General features: G+C 42.6%; 1 protein-coding gene across 2 annotated transcripts in view; it reads right to left on the reverse strand.

Annotated features, from left to right (window-relative positions):
- SLC18A1 (solute carrier family 18 member A1) overlaps positions 1–10,390 on the reverse strand; it is a 41,922-nt gene extending 31,532 nt beyond the window's left edge. The window contains exons 1-4 of one of the 2 annotated variants that reach the window (XM_018052249.1): positions 10,255–10,390; positions 7,943–8,113; positions 5,103–5,463; positions 4,454–4,512 (exon numbers count right to left, since the gene is read on the reverse strand). In XM_018052249.1, coding sequence (XP_017907738.1) covers positions 4,454–4,512; positions 5,103–5,463; positions 7,943–8,066 — 544 coding nt within the window. In that variant the 5' untranslated portion in view covers positions 8,067–8,113; positions 10,255–10,390. Of the gene's footprint in view, positions 1–4,453; positions 4,513–5,102; positions 5,464–7,942; positions 8,236–10,254 lie in introns of those variants that run through there. The other variant, XM_018052250.1, reaches the window with a different exon arrangement.

Genomic DNA, 22,330 nt, shown 5'->3' on the forward strand with positions numbered 1-22,330 from the left:
TCTGCATCAGCAACGTTGAACCCCTTTGCCCATTCATTACAATGGCTCTGCTTATTATCTTCCCCCATTACTTCCCCACATGATCACACCGTCTCCCAAACATGCAAATGATTGGCCTCTCCCTGCCACACTTCCAGTGATCTCTCCCAGGCTTTCTGATTTCAATCTGTTCAAGGTCTGCTACCCCTGTGTCCTCTGAGAATAGTTAGACCAACTCATCCCTGTTTGCCCAGGACCTTCATGATTTTATTTTATTTTTATTTATTTATTTTATTGGTATATAGTTGCTGCTTTACAATGTTGTGCTAGTTTCTGTTGTACAATGAAGTCAATAGGATATATATATGCACACATATATTTCCTCCTTCTTGGACCTCCTTTGCACCCACCCATTTCACCCATCTAGGTCAAGAGGCATGTGAAAAGATGATCAACATCACTAATTATTAAAGAAATGAAGATCAAAACTCCAATGAGGTATCACCTCACACCACACATCACACACACAATGACCATCATCAAAAAATCTACAAACAATAAAGGCTGGAGAGGGAGTGAAGAAAAGGGAATCCTCTTGCACTGTAGGTGGGGATGTAAATTGATGCAGCCACTGTGGAGATCAGTATGGAGGTTCTTTAAAAAACCGAAAATAAAACTACAAATCTTATTTTATGTTTTTGGCCACACCTTACAATATGTGGGACCTTAGTTCCCCAATCAGGGAATTGAACCTGTGCCCCTTGCAGTGGCAGCATGGATTCCTAACCACTGGACCACCAGGGAAGCCTCTAGGACCTTTGAGGTTTTAAAATCAAAAGTCTCACATCCTGGGAAGCCCCTCAATCCCAGGCAAACTGGAGGGTTGGTCCCCCCTGTTTAGGAAGACCAAAGTAATTTTGTACCCCTAACACAGGCCACCATGTAACTCCTAATTACATTAAGTTTGTTTTCCAGCTAGGGGGCCCTTAGGGAGAGTGATGGGCATCAGCAACCTCATTTAGTATTTAAAAACCCTGAAGGGGACTTCCCTGGTGACACAGTGGATAAGAATCTGACTGCCAACGCAGGGAACATAGGTTCAGTCCCTAGTCCAGGAAAATTCCACTTGCTGGGGCGCAACTAAGCCGGAATGCCACAACTATTGAGCCTGTGCTTTAGAGCCCTGGAGCCAAAACTACTGAGCCTGCACGCCTAGAGCCTGTGCTCCACAGCAGGAGAAGCCACAGCAATAAGAAGCCTGAGCACTGCAATGAAGAATAGCCCCCTACTGCAGCTGGAGAAAAGCCAGCGCAGCAACGAAGACCCAGTCCAGCCAAAAATAAAATAAATAAATACTTAAAAAAAAAAAAAAAGACAAAACCCTGAAGGAATGCTACATAGGATCCCCTAAACACCAAATGTTTGCTAGAGTTAGGCCAACTCAGCATAGCAACACTGGTTATGGCATCGAAATAATAATTATTATTTAATACACACAGTTTGGTAGATAAGAAAGCTTTCAAAACATGGGTTCTTGGCAGAGATTCAGGCGAGGACCTTATGCTAGACAGTATGGGATCCACTAGCACACTGCATTATCTCATTTTGCAGCGTGTTTGTCCTGTCGTCCAGGCAAGCATCAAGTGCCCAGGGAAGCCCCTGGGGTCCAGTGGTGAAGAATCACTTGCCAATGCAGGGGGCATGGATAGCACACCTGGTCCAGAAAGATCCCATATACTGGGGGGCAGCTAAGCCTATGCACCACAACTACTGAAGCCTGTACGCCTAGAGCCTGCGCTCTGCAACAAGAGAAGCCACCGCAATGATGAGACTGAGAGAAGAGCCCCCACCCACCACAACCAGAAAAAGCCCGTGCACAGCAACGAAGACCCAGCACAGCCAAAAGTAAAGCAAATAAATGAATAAATCTTTTCTAATGGAGTTTATTCAAAAAAAAAAAAAAGAATCTGCCTTCCAATGAAGGGGACATGGATTCAATCCTTGGTTAGAGAACTAAGATCCCACATGCCACGAGGCAACTAAACTCACGTGTGGCAATGACTGAACCCATGCTCTGCACCTAGAGAGCCCGTGTGCTGCAAACTACAGAGCCCATGCACGCCGGAGCTCGGGCACCACAGCTAGAGAGAAGCCATGCAACACAGCGAAAGATTCTGCTTGCCACAATGAAGACTCAACATAGCCAAAATAAACAAGAACTCTTGGAGTTCTTAGAACTCCAAGATGTGTAGAACTACATCGTTTCATTCTTTACATTCCCTCAGTGACTTTTCACCATCAAGGCATCATACATATGCACCAGAGAAATGAATTATATCTATCTCATTTGATGAAACAGAGCACCTTATTACTTTTTAATTTACTGCTTAGCATAGGTTGGGGCTTCCGTGATAGCTCAGTTGGTAAAAAATCCACTTGCAATGCAGGAAACTCCAGTTCAATTTTGGGGTCAGGAAGATCTGCTGGAGAAGGAATAGGTTACCCACTCCAGTATTCTTGGGCTTCCCTTGTGACTCGGCTGGTAAAGAATCTGCCTGCAATGTGGGAAACCTCGGTTCAATCCCTGGGTTGGGGAGATCCCCTGGAGAAGGGAAAGGCTACCCACTCCAGTATTCTGGCCTGGAGAATTCCACGGACTGTATAGTCCATGGGGTTGCAAAGAGTCGGATACGACTGAGCAACTTTCACTTTCATCACTTTCAGCCTAGGTTGAGCTCCTAGAAGTTCAATAAAGATTTCCTAACATTCTCAGATAGAACTTCACACACAGAGCTCCTGCACTTTGTCCCTTCTAGCCCAGACTGAAACAAGTTCCTGTTAAGCACTGGTAGAAAGGAGTCAAATTCTATGCTGGAATGGATGGAAACTTCAGGAAGAACAATAGGAAAAATAGAAAAGTAATAGAAAGGTAATAAGAAAAATAAGAGAGAGGGACTTCCCTGGTGGTCCAGTGGTTAAGAATTCGCCTGTCAACACAGGAGACATGACTTCCATCCCTGGGCCAGGAGGATCCTACATGCCTCAGGGAAGCTAAGCCCCTGCACCAAAACTACTGAGCCCATGAACTCTAAAGGCTGTGCCCTGAAACAAGAGAAGCCACCACAATGAGAAGCCCTCGCACTGCAACTAGAGAGTAGTCCCCACTTGCCGTAACTAGAGAAACCCCACACACATCACCAAAGACCCAGAACAGCCACAGATAAGTAAATAAACAAATAATTTGGAAAAGAGAAACAAGAGGGAGAATGGGTGTAATACTTGGAGGAGAGGTAGCAGAGGCATCAAGCTGCCTTCCCTTTATTAACCTCTCCCCACCCCCTCACCCTTGCCCCATTTTCATTCTTTCTTATTTTTTCAGGGTCAATTTCCAGGTATATTTTATTTCATTTAATATTTTCATTTTATGGGGTAGACTATTTGTCTTTCTCTTTCTTGTTTCCTTAGCAAATTTATTTTCTAAATCTATAACCTTTCATGGCCTTCCTTGAAGGCAGTAAACTTTTTCGAATTTGCCAGTTGCTACTGACCAATTTGGAGAGGGCAATGGCAACCCACTCCAGTACTCTTGCCTGGAAAATCCCATGGATGGAGGAGCCTGGTAGGCTGCAGTCCATGGGGTCATGAAGAGTCAGACAAGACTGAGCGACTTCACTTTCACTTTTCACTTTCATGCATTGGAGAAGGAAATGACAACCCACTCCAGTGTTCTTGCCTGGAGAATCCCAGGGACAGAGGAGCCTAGTGGGCTGTCATCTATGGGGTTGCAGAGAGTCAGACACGACTGAAGCAACTTAGCAGCAGCAGCAGCAGCACTGACCAATTTAGATTTTTTGTTAGTTGCCCTTTACCCTTGTAAATCAAAATACTATGATCTATTCTCAAAGATGAGAGGTTTGTACTAAACTCATTCAAGGGATTACTCACACACACACACACACACACACACATACAAACACATACACACACACACACACACACACTACATTATACATATTAAAACAGCCTTCACAGTTATCCCCAGCTGAATGAAGTGAACTATCCGTTCTTTTACAGTGTAATATACAAATGCGGGCTTGCCAGTTGGCTCAGTGGTAAAGAATCCACCGGCCAGTGGAAGGAGGTGCAGAAGATTCAGGTTTGATCCCTGGGTCAGGAAGATCCCCTAGAGGAGGAAATGGCAACCCACTCCAGTATTCTTGCTGGGATAATCCCAAGGGGTCACAAAGAGTCAGGTACAACTGAGCAACTGAGCACACAGTTGCTGCCACATAGACTAAATTGTCTCTCCTGCTCTGGTCCCCATAACAAAATTGTAAAGCATTTAAATCAGTGTCATAGGCCACTTAGTCAAATGACTAATTAGCTAACTTGACTCTGCTATCTTCCCTGTAATGCATGTGATAAAATCAAAGTTAATCAATGAAGGGAAGAATAGCAGGAACAAATTACTTACTAACTGTGGAGATAAACATGATAACAAAGCCAGCAAACATGGGGATGTGATATCCGATCCTAAAAGGGAATTAAAAAAAAAAAAGATACAAGTCCAATAGCCATCCATATACTTGCACTATATTGTTTCATGCAATTGGGAACAGAAATGTGGTTATTTGAGTGTCTCTGAATGCAGGTATAGAGATGGAATATTACACATGGATACATACAAATAAACAGGCAAATTTACCTGTCAGCCAGGACCCAAATCCTCTTTTCCAGAAAAGATAACCTAAGCAGAGTACATATCTTTTTGAAACATTAGAATAATCCCAAACCATGAAGTACTAAGAGACCAGCACTCTAGATTGCAATAGGCTTGTCCTATTTCCACCCTTTCCCCATTTAAACCATGTTCCAGGGCACTGAAATAACACCAATAGAATACTTCTGTTCACGGGTTCTCTTCTTGCTATTCAATAGTCAAAGAAAACCTGAAACCCATGGTATTACACCAATATTGCATTGTCCTTCCCAAACAGCTGACTGCCTGGGATGCAGACAAGTAATCACCTTTATCCCTTCTAACCACCTTTATGATATCTTAGCCCATCCTCCCATTTCTGAGTCTCTGAGTTCCCTATATGGCACTGCGCCCATCAAGATACCTGTTGGTAAGAGGTCCCATGAAGGGGTTGACCAGAAGTTGCATCAGAGCCTTGGAAGCAAACAGAACCCCGACCCATATGTTCTCTTCCTTCAGGAATTCTGTGGCTTGAAAGCAGTTGTTTCCATGTGCTGCATTGGCTTCAGTGACTGGAGGGGAGACGGTACCAGAAATGCCACTTGTCCTTGCTGTGCTACTGGGCACACTTTCTTCAATAGCCATGGTGTTGTTTTCAAAGAAGGAGAAGACAGTGGAAAAAGCGGGAGTGAGGGCAGGCTGGGAAGTTGTGGTGGAGCCGAGGTATCGAGAACCGTTGATGTCTCTGAACTCTTTGGCATAGAGGTAGGTGGGCACAATGGGCACTGAAAGTGAAGTACAAGTCATGAGGGCTAAGGCCAGATTGTCTTTTGACTGTTAGTCAATCCAGGGACATTACCACGCAATCCAGATTTATGTTCATGGAGATGTCTAAGTGATATGATCTGAAGTCTACCCAAAGGCTGTGCTGGGACTTCGCTGGTGGTCCAGTGGTTAAGGACCCACCTTTCAACTGAGGACACGGGTTCGATCCCTGGCCCAGGAACTTAGGTCCCACATGTTGTGGGGCAACTAAACATGTGCGCCACGACTACTGAGGTCCTAGAGCCTGTGCCCAGCAACAAGAGAACCCACCACAGTAAGAAGTTCATGTACGGAAACTATAGAGTAGCCTCTACTCACCACAACTAGGGAAAGCCCGGGTGCATCAGCGAAGAACCTGTGAGCTGCAAAAAGAACCCAGCACAGCCAAAAAAAAAAAAAAAAAGGACTGTGCCTGCCCAAATTATCCTATTAGCTCAAGTGCCTGAATTCCAACCATCATACAACTGGTCCTCATTATTCACAGATTCCATATTGGCTCATTCACTCACTGGCTAACATTTATTTGTAATCACCAAAATCAATGCTCACAGAGCCAGCATGGTTTTTCTTAGACACACATGCAGAAAACACTGAGTCATCAGATGTTCGGTTTTGCAGCTGAGGCTGAACAAGGCAGACTCTGCCTTCTTGTTTCACTCTCACACAGATATGCGGAGCACGAGGTGGGGAGGAGCAGTGCCGGGCAAGAATGTGCAGCTCTGGGGCCAGTTGCGCAGAGCTTGAATCCACTCGGCGCCTGTTAGTGGAGCCGCCTCAGGCAAGTAAGTCACTTAACACTTCTGAAGCTCACTAATCTCTTCTGTTAAAAAAAAAAAAAATACAATCTACCAGGACAGATAACGTTTTTTTTTTAATTTAAGATTATAATCTATATGGGGTATGCATGTATATGTGTGTATTTTCCCAAGGAGCAATTATTTGTCATTAAAATATTAATTGACTAAATGCATGCATGCATGTGTGTACACCAAGCCAATTCTGTTGTGCCCGACTCTATGGACTATAGCCCACCAGACTCGTCCATCCATAGGAATCTCCAGGCAAGAATACTGGAGTGGGTTGCCATGCCCTCCTTCAGGGTTTCTTCTCGACCCAGGGGATTGAACCCGAGTCTCCTATGGCTCCTGCACTGCAGGCAACCAACTAAATATTAATTGACTAAATCCAGTGCTCAGGGACTTTCCTGGTGGTCCAGTGGCTAAGACTCTATGCTTTCACTGCAGGGTCATGGGTTCGAACCCTGGTCAGGAAACTAAGACCCGGCATGCCCCAAGTGAGGCCATAAATAAATGTGAATATAGATAAATAAACCCAGTGTTCACAGAAACTTTATAGAGCATAATTACCACACATAAGAACTGACTGTACTGGATTTACAATTTGTCTCAAGAAGATTCTTGTTTGGAAGCATATATTTTACCCAAGGGACTTCCCAGGTGGTGCTAGTGGTGAAGAACCGCCTGCCAATGCAGGAGACATAATGAGACACGGCTTCAATCCCCTGGGTGGGGAAGATCCCCTGGAGGAGGGCATGGCAACCCACTCTAGTATTCTTGCCTGGACAATATCAAGGACAGAGGAGCGCAGTGGGTTACAGTCCAGAAGGTCTCAAAGAGTCGGACACAACTGAAGCGACACGGCATGCATGCATGCATTTTATCCGAGGGGAAATATGTTGGCACCCATTATATACCAGCATAACTAAATGTAAAAATTAATATACTACCAACTTAAAAAGAAGAACTGGGAGGGAATGAGCCACAGGAAAGTAAGATTTGAATAAGGAATTGGAAATCCACATAGAATATGTTGGGCTTCCCTGGTAGCTCAGCTGGTAAAGAATCCACCTGCAATTCTGCAGTGCAGGAGACTCGGCTTCGATTCCTGAATCAGGAAGATTCCCTGGAGGAAGGCATGGCAACCCACTCCAGTATTCTTGCCTGGAGAATCCCCATGGACAGAGGAGCCTGGCAGACTACAGTCCAAGGGGTAGCAAAGAATCAGACATGACTGAGCAACTAAGCACAGCATAGAGTGTGTTATTTTGACAGAACAGACAAAAGTAACACAGTGAGAAGATACTCACTATCTCAGAGGCCTTTTGAATAATTAGCACCCTGGAAAGGAGTAGGGGGAGGAAGAAAAGGATCTCCAGTTCTGGCCCCAGGTCAGCCTCTTTGATTCGGTCAGATGCTGTCTGAACCTCCTTTTCTTTGAACCTCTGGGGTCTTTCAGCAAAGGTTGGTAAGTTTCAGACTCCATTTCCTGCTGTTTCCTCCAATCCCTAGCAATCTTGGTGTCTTCAAGCACAAAAGGAAAAAGTCTCCAGTCCATTCACTGCAGAGTTCTAACAGGGCACATGCTGCCCCCTGGGGCACAGAGCAAATTAACCCCCAGCACCAAGACCCCCAAACGTACCCACCACAGTGAGCAGCATGTTGTCCAGGAGCAGAGCAACAAATACCACCAGCAGTACCAGCTTCCGGGATTCTCTCCCCTTCTTCAGTAACCGCTGAGGAGTATCCAAGACTGTCCTGAGCATGCTGAGGGCTGGGCCAGGGCAACTTCACCAGGTTCTCAGAGAGGATCCTGTTATAGTTACAAGTCTTTGCTGAAAGAAGGGAGAAATTCTCTCCGGAAAATTGAAACTCATGATTAAAATTAGAAGCACAAAGAGTTCAAGTGATAGGATGGTATTTGTTTTGTTTTGTTTTGTTTTCATTAAAAAAAATATTTTCTTGAAGTATAGTTGATTTACAATGTTGGGTTAATTTCTGCTGTACAGCAAGGTGATTCAGTTATACCTATGTCTATATTCTTTTTCATATTCTTTTTCATATTCTTTTCCATTATGGTTTATCACAGGATACTGAATATAGTTCCCTGGCCTTGTTTATCCATCCTATATATAATAGTCTGCATCGGCTAATCCAAAACTCCCAAAGATCAGACGGTATTTGAACTTTTCCGTGCTCGCATCTCTGTTCTCTTCTTATCCATCTCCATAACCCATTCCCAGAATGCCTTCCAAGAAAGCACTGCTTATCAGCTTTTTGTATCTGGAACTTTACCCTGCACGTGAAGCAGGCTTTATAGAGTATCATGGAGTTCTGTGTTTCTCAAACATCAGACATTTGCCCACCACCTTGGTAGTTTATGACATATCTGAGGACTACTTGTATTGTTATTTACCTAATCTTTTCCTCTATAGCCACTTTTAAAAGCTGAAACACTATTGTTTAAAAACATGAATTTATGTGCCATGTCAAAAAAATAATATTCTACGTCTATGTACCACCTCAAAGTAGCCCATGTGCCGCAGTGTTATTAAAACTTTTGCTGCCAGCGAGAAACACTGACCTCGACCAGCCTTTTCATCTCACAGCTGAGAAATCTGAGATTCAAGAAGCTAAGAGGTGTGTCTCAGGTCACACAATTAGTAACGAACTAGAACAAAATCCCAAGTCTTTTTTTAACTTGCAGGAAAGTACCCCACCACCTTTCCTTGTTCTGTGATACTAGAAACACACCTATTTTTTTGTTTAAGCTTACAAATGCCGCTTAGAAATGTGTGCTACTCTGTGTAAGAAAATCCTAGCTTTGATGATTCATTTTCTACTTAGGACTTCACCTCTTTAGTCAGCAAGAAGTCACAGTACTTTGTTAAAACTTCAGGTAATAACAGTTGCTGGGAAGAATTCCATTTTCTTTTGTGTTGTTTCTGTTGTAGCATCAACAATTCCAATTTTATAATGTTTGAAATAGATTACTGTTAAGAAACATATCAGGCTCAAAAAATTGTGTTCCCCTTAATTTGAAACCTGTCTTAAGAAAATAATCAGAAATAGTCAAATATTTTCAAGTAAAAATTAAATGTTTAAAATAAATAATCCTATTTATGTTAGTGAAGAAATGATACATTTTGATGGTAGAATATAAATAGTTCTCAAAAATAATGTTTTCAAATAATTTTCATGATTTAGAAAATATCATTGATATGTTAAGAAAAAATGATATTAGACTGTATTTATAACCTGATCTCAATTACATGAAAAATATAGATGCACCATTTTAAAAGAATAGAAAGATACACACAAAAGAGCCACACAAGAGTTATTATAATCGATGACAAATAATCTTCTTTTTGAGTTATTCTATAACAATTATTCTACAATTAACTAATTCCATAATATAAGAAATAAATGATTTTAAATGATGATCATTGGGGTTCAGTAGTCAACTTCACATGCTGGAAATATCCAAGCAGTGAGCTGCTCTGTTCTAAGGCAAGGGCTGGAGGAAAAATACCGTCCATGCTAGAGATCCAAGTGACTGAGGAGTCCCCATGGAACCAAATTTTCAGATCAGAAGCTAAGAAATAAGCAGAAAATGCCTGCAAATCATTTAAGAGCCTTCATTTCTCTGAATATAAGGAAAAGCTATTTCTAAATACAAATTGACTTACAATATATAAGAAATGCATACATAAGAAAATAAGAAAAAACTAAAAGAAAAACAATGGAAAACTCAAAGATGTAAAATGGAATAAAATAAGTACTCTGAGAGCAGACCAAAAATATATAAATGATCAAAACCAAACGGAACAACAAACCAAACAAAACCAGGAATTTGTCAACAAATCAGCAGTAAATTTTAAAGTCATAATTCTCTATTCAGAGATACAAATTATAAAGAAGGATTAAATGTGGCCAGAGAGAGAAACATCTTACCTTAGAGTTCACCTGGTATGAGATACTCAGTGAGGTATTGCCAGCTGTTAACAGTTCAGCAGGGACTTTTCTCATAAAGTGTGCCTGCTGGTGGATTTATTGCCACAGGTTATCTGAGGAGGCCATGTGTGCCCTTTGTCCACAAAGATTTAATTGGAACCTTAACTCCCTGGTCACAGGGAGGAAAGCACCACTGAAGAGCACAAAGAGCAGGGAGAAATTATCCTAAACAAAGATGCACTAGGCTGCACTGTTTTCCATCCATGCTTATCTATCATCAAACCCATTAACTTTTGTCTGGTCTGAATACAAATTGGAAGACACAGCGGAACCAGGGTACAGATCCTGTCCCTTGTTACTTAGTCAAAGAGCTCCACACATCCGGTTGCTTTCTGGAAATAAGCAAATATTAGAACACCCACAGGACCAATAGAAAAAAAAAAAAAAAACCACCAAAAAACCCCTGCAATTCTCAAGTTTAAAAATCCAACTCCATGGCCTCTTTGGAGGCATGGATTGTGCACTTCCATCTTTATATCCCAATGCTAGCTCAATGCCTAGCACATAGCAGCCTCCAGTAAATATTTCTTGTGTTGATGACTGGATGGATGGATTACATGAGAGAGTATGGCTCATTATGGAAGCTTGGAGTGGCCCTATAGGTCTATACTTTCACGACATTGAAGAGTCATCATTAGGGCAAAGAACATGCATGCTAAGTCACTTCAGTCATGTCCGACTCTATTCGACCCCACAGATTGTAGCCCGCCACACTCCTCTGTCCATGAGATTTTCTAGGCAAGATTACTAGAGTGGATTGCCATTTCCTACTCCAGGGAATCTTCCTGACCCAGGGATCTAACTCTTGTGACTCTTGCTTTAACAGGCAGGTTCTTTACCATTAGCACCACCTGGGAAGCCCATGCAAAGAACATAAGTAATTTATAAAAGAGAAAATACAACTTTTGAGCAGAGCAGTAGCAGAGCTTTCCTAATTAGGCAAGTTGTAGCCCCTCCTAATTGTCTTAATTAACTGGGGAACTTTCAACTTAGGGCTTAAAAAAAAGACAGAGAGATTTAAAGAAAAACTAGAAAAAGAAATAGGAAGGAAGCAACAGAAACAGCAAGAGGGGAGTATATGAGTTTGCTATTGCTGATGTAACAAATTACCACACACTTAATGGCTTATAACAACACAAACATATTATCTTAGAGTTCTGGAGGTCAGAATTCCAATATAGGCCTTACTGGGCTAAAACTCAAGGAGTTGGCAAGATTACAATTATATATTTTCAGTTAACTGTAGCCATACTAATACTACAGACTAGCCAAGTTTGGAGTGTTCTCATAAATGCTCATCATTGTTAATAACAGAGCGTTGTCTATCAAACAGAGGTGAGTTCTTATCTTCCTCCTGTTTAAATTTCTAAAGTTAGGGGGGAAAAAGCTGGTGTGAGTATATGCTCAATCACGTCCAACTCTTTGAGACCCCATGGACTATAGCCTGCCAGACTCCTCTGTCCATGGAATTTCCCAGGCAAGAATGCTGGAATGGGTTGCCATTTCCTACTCCAGGGGATCTTCCCAATCCAGGGATCGAACCCTTGACTCCTGCATTGGCAGGAGGATTTTTTTTTACCACTGAGCCACATGGAAGGTTCATTATGAATATAGGGAAATATAAATTCAAGTACACTATTAGTGTGCAAATAGATACGGTTCTTTTAATAAGCAATTTGGCTTTCTATCTCTTGTCTTTTTTCATTTTCTGCTTTGGAATAATTTTGTAAATGGACGTATAGTTAATTTACAATGTTATGTTAGTTCCAAGTTTTGGATGACTCAGTTATATATTAATATGCATATATAAATTTTTTCAGACTCTTTTCCATTACAGGTTATTATTGAGTACAGGTCCCTGTGCCATACAATTGGCCCTTACTGTTTACCTATTCTATATGCAGTAGTATGTATATATTAATCTCAAACTCCTAATTTATCTCCCCCATCTCTTGTCTTTCAAATCATAAAATATCCATATCTTTTAAGCTAGTAATTGTACTTTTTAAGAATCTATTCTAAGAAAATAAGCTAAAATGTAGGGGAAATATCACAGGTACAAAATTTTTATCAGCAGTGAGGGAAAAATTAGAAACATCTCAATGTCCAACTGTAGAAAAAGATTTAAGTGTATGAATTTTAAGGACTGACATGTTGATGCTAAAACAAGGAAAAAAGGTTTATTATGAAGGCTATATGTCAACCTGGAAAAAAATATATATGTTTATACCTAAATATTACATTGGGAGGTAAGAAAGTAGAATATAAAACTTCATGTAAATTCACAGTAGTATTGTGCACAATTGTCGAAAGGGAGAAGCAAACCAAGCATTCACTGATGAATGAACAGATGAACAAAATGTGATATTTTCATACAGTGGAATATTATTCAGCCTTAAATATGAAGGACATTCTGACACATGCCTCATGGATAAACCTTCAGGACCTTAGGCTAAGTGTAATAAGCCAGTCACAAGAAGACAAATGCTGTTTGATTCCACTTATTTGAGCTAACTAGAGTAGTGAAATTTATAGAATCAGAAAGTAAAAAGGTTTCAGGGATCTGGAGGGAGGAGGAAGTAAGTTTTTGCTTTGCAAGCTGAAAAACTTCCAGAGATTGGTTGGTTGCACAACAATATGAATATACTTAATGCTACTGAACCGTCACTTTAAAATCGCTAAGATTGTGAATTTTATCATAATCAATTTTAAATTTTACATGCATTGCAATTTTTATCTATAAAAATTTCATATGCATAAGACAAATGCATGATGCGTGCTCAGTTGCTTCAGTCGTGTGCAACCCCATAGCCTGTAGCCCACCAGGATCCTCTGTTCATGGGATTCTCCAGGCAATACTGGAGTCGGTTGCCATGCCCTTCTCCAACATAAGACAAATACACCTAAGTTATTAGTGGTTACGCTAAATGGCATAACAGTCCCATCATCTAAATACTAAATGGAGTCTGGTCCCATCACTTCATGGCAAATAGATGGGGAAACAGTGGAAACAGTGACAGACTTTATTTTTAAGGGCTCCAAAATCACTGCAGATGGTGATTGTAACCATGAAATTAAAAGACACTTGCTCCTTGGAAGAAAAGTTATGACCAACCTAAACAGCATATTAAAAACCAGAGACATTACTTTACCTACAAAGGTCTGTCTAGTCAAAGCTATGGGTTTTCCAGTAGTCAAGTATGGATGTGAGAGTTGGACTACAAAGAAAGCTGAGAACCGAGAACTGATGCTTTTAAACTGTGCTGTTGGAGAAGACTCTTGAGAGTCCCTTGGACTCAAGGAGATCCAACCAGTCCATCCTAAAGGAAATCAGTCTTGAATATTCATTGGAAGGACTGATGCTGAAGCTGAACCCCTAATACTTTGGCCACCTGATGGGAAGAACTGACTCATTGGAAAAGACCTTGATGCTGGGAAAGATTGAAGGCAGGAGGAGAAGGGGTCGACAGAGGATGAGATGGTTGGATGGCATCACTGACTCAAAGGACAGGAGTTTGAGTAAGCTCCAGGAATTAGTGATGGACAGGGAAGCCTGGCGTGTTGCAGTCCGTAGGGTCACAAAGCGTTGGACACGACCGAGCGACTGAACTGAACTAACTGATGCTAAATGGCAAAAACTATAGATTTTTTGTTTACTAACATTTAAAAATAAAAAGTCACCAGTAAAAGTAAGAACTCAGTCTGTGCGTCATTAGACTTGTAGATGGTGAGTCCCCAGGACTAATCCATTTCCAGCCAGAGCAAACTGTTGAGAATAATCTAGAACTGAAATAGAACTTAGAGGCTCTTTGACAGTGGTTCTGTTATCACTCCAGTTAAAGTGGCTGGAACACAGCATCATCAGACAGACAGCTTTTCTCTCCAGGCCAAAGAACACATATAACCCAACTGCACTTACATTTGGCTGTGGTCAATGTGGCCTGCCAGAGTAGATGGTCCTGTGACTGCGACACAGAGGGTGCTTTTGTTTCTCATTGCTTCCTCTTTCTCTTGCTGTTCAGATATTTAACAATCAGTCCCAACTTCCTCTTATATCAAGTATAGGTCAGCGTTCCAGCCTCAGACTGGAGAGGTTTGGTTCTTGTCAGAGGCTTCTGAAAAGGCAGCCAGGGGACTGCTGTATTGATGGCTGTGATCTACATGGCATTGTGTGTGCACGCTCAGTCGCTCAGTCACTTTTTGACTGCACCAGTAGGCCATCAGGCTCCTCTGTCCATGCAATTTTCCAGGCAAGCATACTGGAGTAGGTTGTCATTTTTTTCCTCCTGGGGATCATCCCGATTCAGGGATCAAACCTGCGTCTCCTGCTTCTCCTGCATTGACAGGCAGATTCTTTACCACTACGCCACTTGTGGGCCCTGCAAATGGGATCCGTGTCCCCAAACATAGGAATGTCTTTGTCTTGTAAACTTGGGGAAGAGCCTGTTTCAGATAAACGGAAAAGTGATGTTTAAAAAACCAAACTCAAAATAAGCTGGAACCTCATTGAATGTATTATAGCAATAAATAAGTAGACTGAGGATGGGGACATTCAACCACCTCCCCACGTGCCTACTAGCATCCTTTCTCCCTCAGTGCTCTTAAGGAGAAAGCCTTGCCTATGAAGGCAGCAGACTCTGAGAAACTAGCTCCCTTATCCCTGCAGCCAGGTCCCTTCAGACTCAGTCTGGATCTCCTTTGGCCAGTGCCACCAAGGGGAGCCTGCAGCTGTCCTATTACAGTGCAGAACGTGGTAGGAGAATGCCCTGGTAGGACTTGTCCATGCTGGGTGCTTCTGCCTGTTGCTTCTCATCTGCTTGTTGCTGTTGCCCAGTCACTAAGTCGTGTCTGACTCTATGCGACCCCATGCTTCTTTGTCCATCACCATCTTCTGGAGGTTGCTCAGACTCATGTCCCTTGAGTCGGTGATGCCATCCAACCATCTCATCCTCTGTCACCCCCTTCTTCTCCTGCCCTCAATCTTTCCCAGCATTGGGGTCTTTTCCAATGAGTTGGTTATCTCATTCTTTTTCCTTTGATTCTTCAATACAGTCCTAAGCCCCATGTCTATACGCTTGGCTATCTGGAACTCTCTACCTACTATCAACACCCCTTCACCTTCTCTTCTCTGGTCAGGGCCCTCCTTTCTAATTCTTTACTGCCTCTCGTTATGTCATTTCAAAGTCCTCCCTTAACCTGGCATCTTCCCCTGATGACCAGGGGGTACCACTTCTGCCTAATTTGACTCAAGCCTGCTCTGCTCAGGACACACAGCCCCCGCTACCCCTTACCAGTCAGTGTTCCCACCTCCTTTCTTTTAATATCCATAGTATCTATGCAGGAGTTGGTTAAGAACAAAACTGGCCAATATAGGGAGGGGGAAGGATTATTATGATATCATATGAAATTATCTGTGTGCAACTTGGAAAAATTATAAGAAAGAAAGCAAAGTGCTCAGTTGTGTACAACTCTTTGCGACCCTATGGACTGCAGCGTGCACCAGGCTTCTCCGTCCATGGGTTTTTTTAGGCAAGAATACTGGAGTGGGTTGTCATTTGCTCCTCCAGGGGATCTTCCTGACCCAGAGATCGAACCTGGGTCTCCTGTATTGCAGGTAGACACTTTACCCTCAGAGCCATCAGGGAAACTATCCCCAAAATTGTAAAGCACTATAGAATTTTAATTATTTTATTTTCTTGGGCTCCAAAATCACCACAGACAGTGACTGCGGCCATGAGATTAAAAGACACTTGCTCCTTGGAAAAAAAGCTATGACAAAACTAGACAGCATATTAAAAAGCAGACATCACTTCGATGACAAAGGTTGGGATAGTCAAAGCTATGGTTTTTCCAGTGGTCATGTACAGATGTGAAGTTGAACCCTAAAGAAGGCTGAGAACTATAGAACTGATGCTTTTGAACTTCAGTGCTGGAGAAGACTCTTGGGAGTCCCTTGGACAGCAAGGGGATCAAGCCAGTGAATCCTAAAGGAAATCAACCCTGAATATTCGTTGGAAGGACTAATGCTGAAATTGAAGCTCCAACACTTTGGCCACCTGATGTAAAGAGCTGACTCATTAGAAAAGACCCTGTTACTGGGAAAGATTGAAGGCAGGAGGAGAAGGGGATGACAGAGGATGAGATGGTTGGATGATATCACTGACTTGATGGACATGAGTTTGAGCAAACTCTGGAAGCTTGTGAAGGACAGAAAATCCTGGCATGCTGCATTCCACGGGATTGTAAAGAGTTGGACATGACTTAGCTACTGAACAACAACAATAGAATTTAAATAATTTGGGACTTCACTGGTGGCCCAGTGGTAAAGAGTCCACTTTACAATATAGAGGAAGTAGGTTCAATCTCTGATGAGGAAACTAAGACCCCACATGCTCTAAGCTTGCACGCCACAGCTAGGGAGCCTATGCACCACAACTACGGATCGCGTGTGCTCTAGAAACTGTGCACGACAACAAGAGAAGCCCATGGAGCACTCAGTATGCCAGCAAGTTTGGAAAACTCAGCAGTGGCCACAGCACTGGAAAAGGTCTGTTTTCATCCCAATCCCAAAGAAAGGCAGTGCCAAAGAATGCTCAAACTACCGCACAATTGCACTCATCTCACACGCTAGTAAAGTAATGCTCAAAATTCTCCAAGCCAGACTTCAGCAATATGTGAACCGTGAACTCCCTGATGTTCAAGCTGGTTTTAGAAAAGGCAGAGGAACCAGAGATCAAATTGCCAACATCTGCTGGATCATGGAAAAAGCAAGAGAGTTCCAAAAAAACATCTCTTTCTGCTTTATGACTATGCCAAAGCCTTTGACTGTGTGGATCACAATAAACTGTGGAAAATTCTGAAAGAGATGGGAATACCAGATCACCTGACCTGCCTCTTGAGAAACCTATATGCAGGTCAGGAAGCAACAGTTAGAACTGGACATGGAACAACAGACTGGTTCCAAATAGGAAAAGGAGTACGTCAAGGCTGTATATTGTCACCCTGCTTATTTACCTTCTATGCAGAGTACATCATGAGAAACGCTGAACTGGAAGAAACACAAGCTGGAATCAAGATTGCTGGGAGAAATCTCAATAACCTCAGATATGCAGATGACACCACCCTTATGGCAGAAAGTGAAGAGGAACTAAAAAGCCTCTTGATGAAAGTGAAAGAGGAGAGCGAAAAAGTTGGCCTAAAGCTCAACATTCAGAAAACGAAGATCATGGCATCTGGTCCCATCACTTCATGGCAAATAGATGGGGAAACAGTGGAACCAGTGTCAGACTTTATTTTGGGGGGGGCTCCAAAATCACTGCAGATGGTGACTGCAGCCATGAAATTAAAAGATGCTTACTCCTTGGAAGAAAAGTTATGAGCAACCTAGATAGCATGTTGAAAAGCAGAGACATTACTTTGCCAACAAACATCCGTCTAGTCAAGGCTATGGTTTTTCCTGTGGTCATGTATGGATGTGAGAGTTGGACTGTGAAGAAGGCTGAGCGCCGAAGAATTGATCCTTTTGAACTGTGGTGTTGGGGAAGACTCTTGAGACCCTTGGACTGCAAGGAGATCCAACCAGTCCATTCTAAAGGAGATCAGTCCTGGGTGTTCATTGGAAGGACTGATGCTAAAGCTGAAACTCCAATACTTTGGCCACCTCATGCGAAGAGTTGACTCATTGGAAAAGACTCTGATGCTGGGAGGGGTTGGGGGCAGGAGGAGAAGGGGACGACAGAGGATGAGATGGCTGGATGGCATCACCAACTCGATGGACATGAGTTTGAGTGAACTCCGGGAGTTAGTGATGGACAGAGAGGCCTGGCGTGCAGCGATTCATGGGGTTGCAAGAGTCGGACACAACTGAGCGACTGAACTGAACTGAAAGGATGCAGTGAAGAACCCAAAGGCCACAGTAAAGACCCAGCAGAACCAAAATTTTAAAAAAAAGTTTTAATATTTCTTCCAATAAATAAAAATAAAATGTAAAAAACCTCCAAACAAAACAAACAAACAAAAAAGAATAAGGCTGACCAAAAGCCAGATGCAGAGATATAACACTTGCGACATTTCTCCTTGAATTAAGTCTGTTTCTTGTCTGTTTCTAGACTATAAGCTACTTAAACACAGTTTCTTTTCTTTTTAATCTTAGTCAACTTTGTATTCCACACAGCACCTGACATCTTGCCCGGTAGAGATGCTCTGTAACTATTTATTACTATTGTCCATGATGTCTATGAACATTCTTGCCTCATAAGACTGGCTGGGATATTGGAAGCCCCAAAGGAGTTTTGTTTTTTCCCAGAGCCTCATTGCTTAAGAATGGGAAGAAGGAAATTCAACCTTCCATTCAGAATTCAGCTACCAAATGTACCCATCCTTGAGAATGTGAGCAGAATTCCACAACCAGGACTAAGGGTTTTAAAATCCACCATTAACCCTTAGAATCAGAGCCTTAGTCATGGCCCCTTATCAACTTTATTAAAAAAAAATTTTTTTTTAACCTCACTGAGAGGTACATGGAATCTTAGTTCCCCAATCAGAAATCGAACCTATAACCCCTGCTTTGGAAGCACAGAGTCTTAACCACTGGACCACCAGGGAAGTCCCTTCTTATTAACTTTAATTCGTAGACCAGAGTTGGAAGAGCTACCAACCTACAAACCACTGATCAGAGGGCCTGTGGAGATATCCAAGACTTCAGTGTGGATATGAAAGGCCTATTGTAATTTCTCATAGGAACAAAATTCATGCTTTCTATAAATATCTTTCTACAAATACCAGGAAACAGAGAAGAAGCACCTAGATTAGCAGAGTTTGGGTCTTACTTCTGCCATTTGTTTGCTGTGAGACTTTGGAGAAACTATCTAATTTTTCTGTGCCTCAGAGAGTTTTTGCTAACTTTGCTAATTTATAGTGCTTTGTTAATTTATTGAGTTCCTGTGAAGATTCAGTGAGTAAATTAACAGCAAGCACTTGGAAGAACAGCCGGCACATGGAAGGTACATATTAGAGCCTATGCACTTATCAGAAAAATAATAACATTGACTCTGCTTTGACTTAATTCCTCTATTTGTTGGGGGAATTTCCAAACTCTTAAGTTCCCTAAAATCAATTCCTCTTCAAAATGCGCTACCCACCATGAACTGCTTCACAGCTATTACGTCTTGCTAACCATGAGAATTTATGCAACCTTACTCAACAATCACATGGGACATGCAATATTGCTCCCTAATTCAAGTTAGCCCCAGATTCTGTCTAACCAAAAAGATCTGCCTTCCTGTGGAGACTAATTTTACCTCAATAAGTCCTAGATGACCTTTCTTTTGCCACTTAGGCAATCCAGCAAGTCATCCCATGCTCCTTCACGTGTTCTCTCTGTCAAATCGTATGTGTTAATCTTGTCTCTACAATTTAGCCTTTAGCTCCTTAGAAACAGGGCTTCCCTTGTGGCTCAGCTGGTAAAGAATCTGCTTGCAATGCAGAAGACCTGGGTTCAATCCCTGGGTTGGGAAGATCCCCTGGAGAAGGGAAAGGCTACCCACTCCAGTATTCTGGTCTGGAGAATTCCATGGACTGTATAGTCCTTGGGATCACAAAGAGCTGGACATGACTGAGCGACTTTCACTTCACTTCACTTCCTTAGAAACATTCTTTATAGCTAGGTCTGTGATCCGGTGGACTGTATGTAGCCTGCCAGGCTCCTCTGTCCATGAGATTTTCCAAGCAAGAATAGTGGAGTGAGTTGCCATTTCCTCCTCCAAGGGAGCTTCCCAACCCAGAGACTGAACCCAGGTCTCCTGTACTGGCAGGCAGATTCTTTACCACTGAGCCACCAGGAAAGCCCCATAGTAAGGTTGCCTTCACTTTAAAGATGGGACACAGTGTGCAGCAAAAACTAACGTAACTTTGTGAAGCAATTACACTTCAATTTAAAAAAAGATGTGACACAGGATCAGAGAATCTGTCTGCCTGAGGTTACAGAGCTTAGCCCAGTGTTCTCTAGTTCCTCGGAGGCTTTCCAGTGTCTAGCACGATCCTGAGTGCACTATCAGTGCTCACTCAATATGCATGCATGCATGCTCAGTCACTTCAGTTGTGTCAAACTCTATGCAACCCTATGGACTGTAGCCCAACAGGCTCTTCTGTCCATGGAATTTTCCAGGCAAGAATCCTGGGGTGGGTTGCCATGCCCTCCTCCAGGGGATCTTCCCAACCCAGGGATTGAACCTGCATCTCCTACATCTCCAGCATTGCAGGCAGGTTCTTTACGCACTGAGACACCTGGGAAGCCTCATTCGATATGCATTGCTTGCTAAAAAACGTTATTCAAGCTCTCAGCCTTAACGCCATCTTTTGAGAAACCTCTGTGATGTGAGAGCCTAGTGGAGGAAGAAGCGAGTGTGCAGGCTGAAGCACAAAAGATAAGCAGAGGTCCAAGTGAACTTGTACACCCCAAGGAAGCAACAGAAACAAGGGAAGCCAGAGGCCAGGGACACTGGTACTCATTGTTGGACTACATGCCTACAATCTAGAACTTGTCCCAGTGGATCTGGAATATCTATGGCCATTCTGATTACCCCAACCACCTTTGAGAGACCCACCTTGCTCATATCAAAGTGGTCCCTTTTGGTCCTTTGCCCTGGACCTGTGATATTATACACTAGCTTTCTTCTCAGTTGTGGCTGAATGTAAACTGTGTACAATAAATCATCTCTTGTGCTGTCTTAGCTAAAGAAAAAACAATTTCACTCAAGCTTTCACTGCACCTCCCATCATATTATAAGTAAGCCGGGAAATAAGGCCTTTTTCTGGCAACGGTCAGACTCTGATGTTGAGACAGTATGTGCACATTGCCATGACAACTGATGGAAAAGTGGAAATGATCCAAATTAGAATAAACCCCTAGAATTTTTCCTGAGAATCCCCGATGTTCCAAGTCTAGCTTGTCCCCAGGTCATCTTTGCAAGCAAAGAAGGGGCTTCAGACAGACACCAGGTCAGAGCTCGGTCTGGAATCCTCATTTCAGATCCTCAGGAGCACCCACCTGTCTTAGAAATAACTTGGTTTTCCAAAGTTCCCCTACATGGAGATAAGAGCAGCTCATCTAGACTTAGCCTGCATCAGAGGGAATCTTCCAGATTTATCCAAAAGCATAATAGGGGACAGACCCAGAACTGGGCAGCTATGGATGTTATAGAGCCAAAAAAAAAAAAAGGCATGGTCTAAAGTCTAGGAAGGTTAGGACTTCCCTGGTGGTCTAGTGGTTAACAGTCTGCCTGCCAATGCAGGGTACATGAGTTCAATTCCTGGTCCCACAAGATCCCACATACTGTAGAGCGACTAAGCCTATGTGCCACAATTATTGAGCCCTTGTGCTGCAGCTATTTAAGTCCATGCACCCTAGAGCCAGTGCTCCAAAACAAGAGAAGGCACTGCCATGAAAAGCCTGAGCACCACAATGAAGAGTAGCCTCCGCTCTTTGAAACTAGAGGAAGCCTGCACACATCAACAAAGACCCAGCGCAACAATAAATAAATAATAAAAAATTAAAAATAAAATCTGGGAAAGTTAGATTGTCTTCCTAGCCTGGCTACTACCTTGCTTCTGGAACTTGGGAAATCACCTTACTTCCCTGAACTTCAGTTTCCTCATCTGTAAATTGGAGAGATTAGGTCTAGTTGATCCCCAAGCAGGAGATGCAAGAGATATGGGTTTGATCCCTGGGTCAGGAAGATCCCCTGTAGTAGGAAATGGCACCCACTCCAATATTCTTGCCTGGAAAATTCCATGAGCAGAGGAGACTGGTGGGCTATAGTCCATGGGGCCGCAAAGGATTGGACATGATTGAACAACTAAACACACACACACACAAGGTCTACAGTTTTAACGATCAAACTAGTCTCAGAGGTAAAACAACGAGCTACCATCAAATGTTAAGTCTATGTTTTCCTTCACCACTTTCTTTGTCCCAAATTCCTTCCAGATTTCTGCAATACAGAACTTTTAATTTGCC

This window comes from Capra hircus, chromosome 8 (genome assembly GCF_001704415.2).
Source record: "Capra hircus breed San Clemente chromosome 8, ASM170441v1, whole genome shotgun sequence".
Classification (NCBI taxonomy): domain Eukaryota; kingdom Metazoa; phylum Chordata; class Mammalia; order Artiodactyla; family Bovidae; genus Capra; species Capra hircus.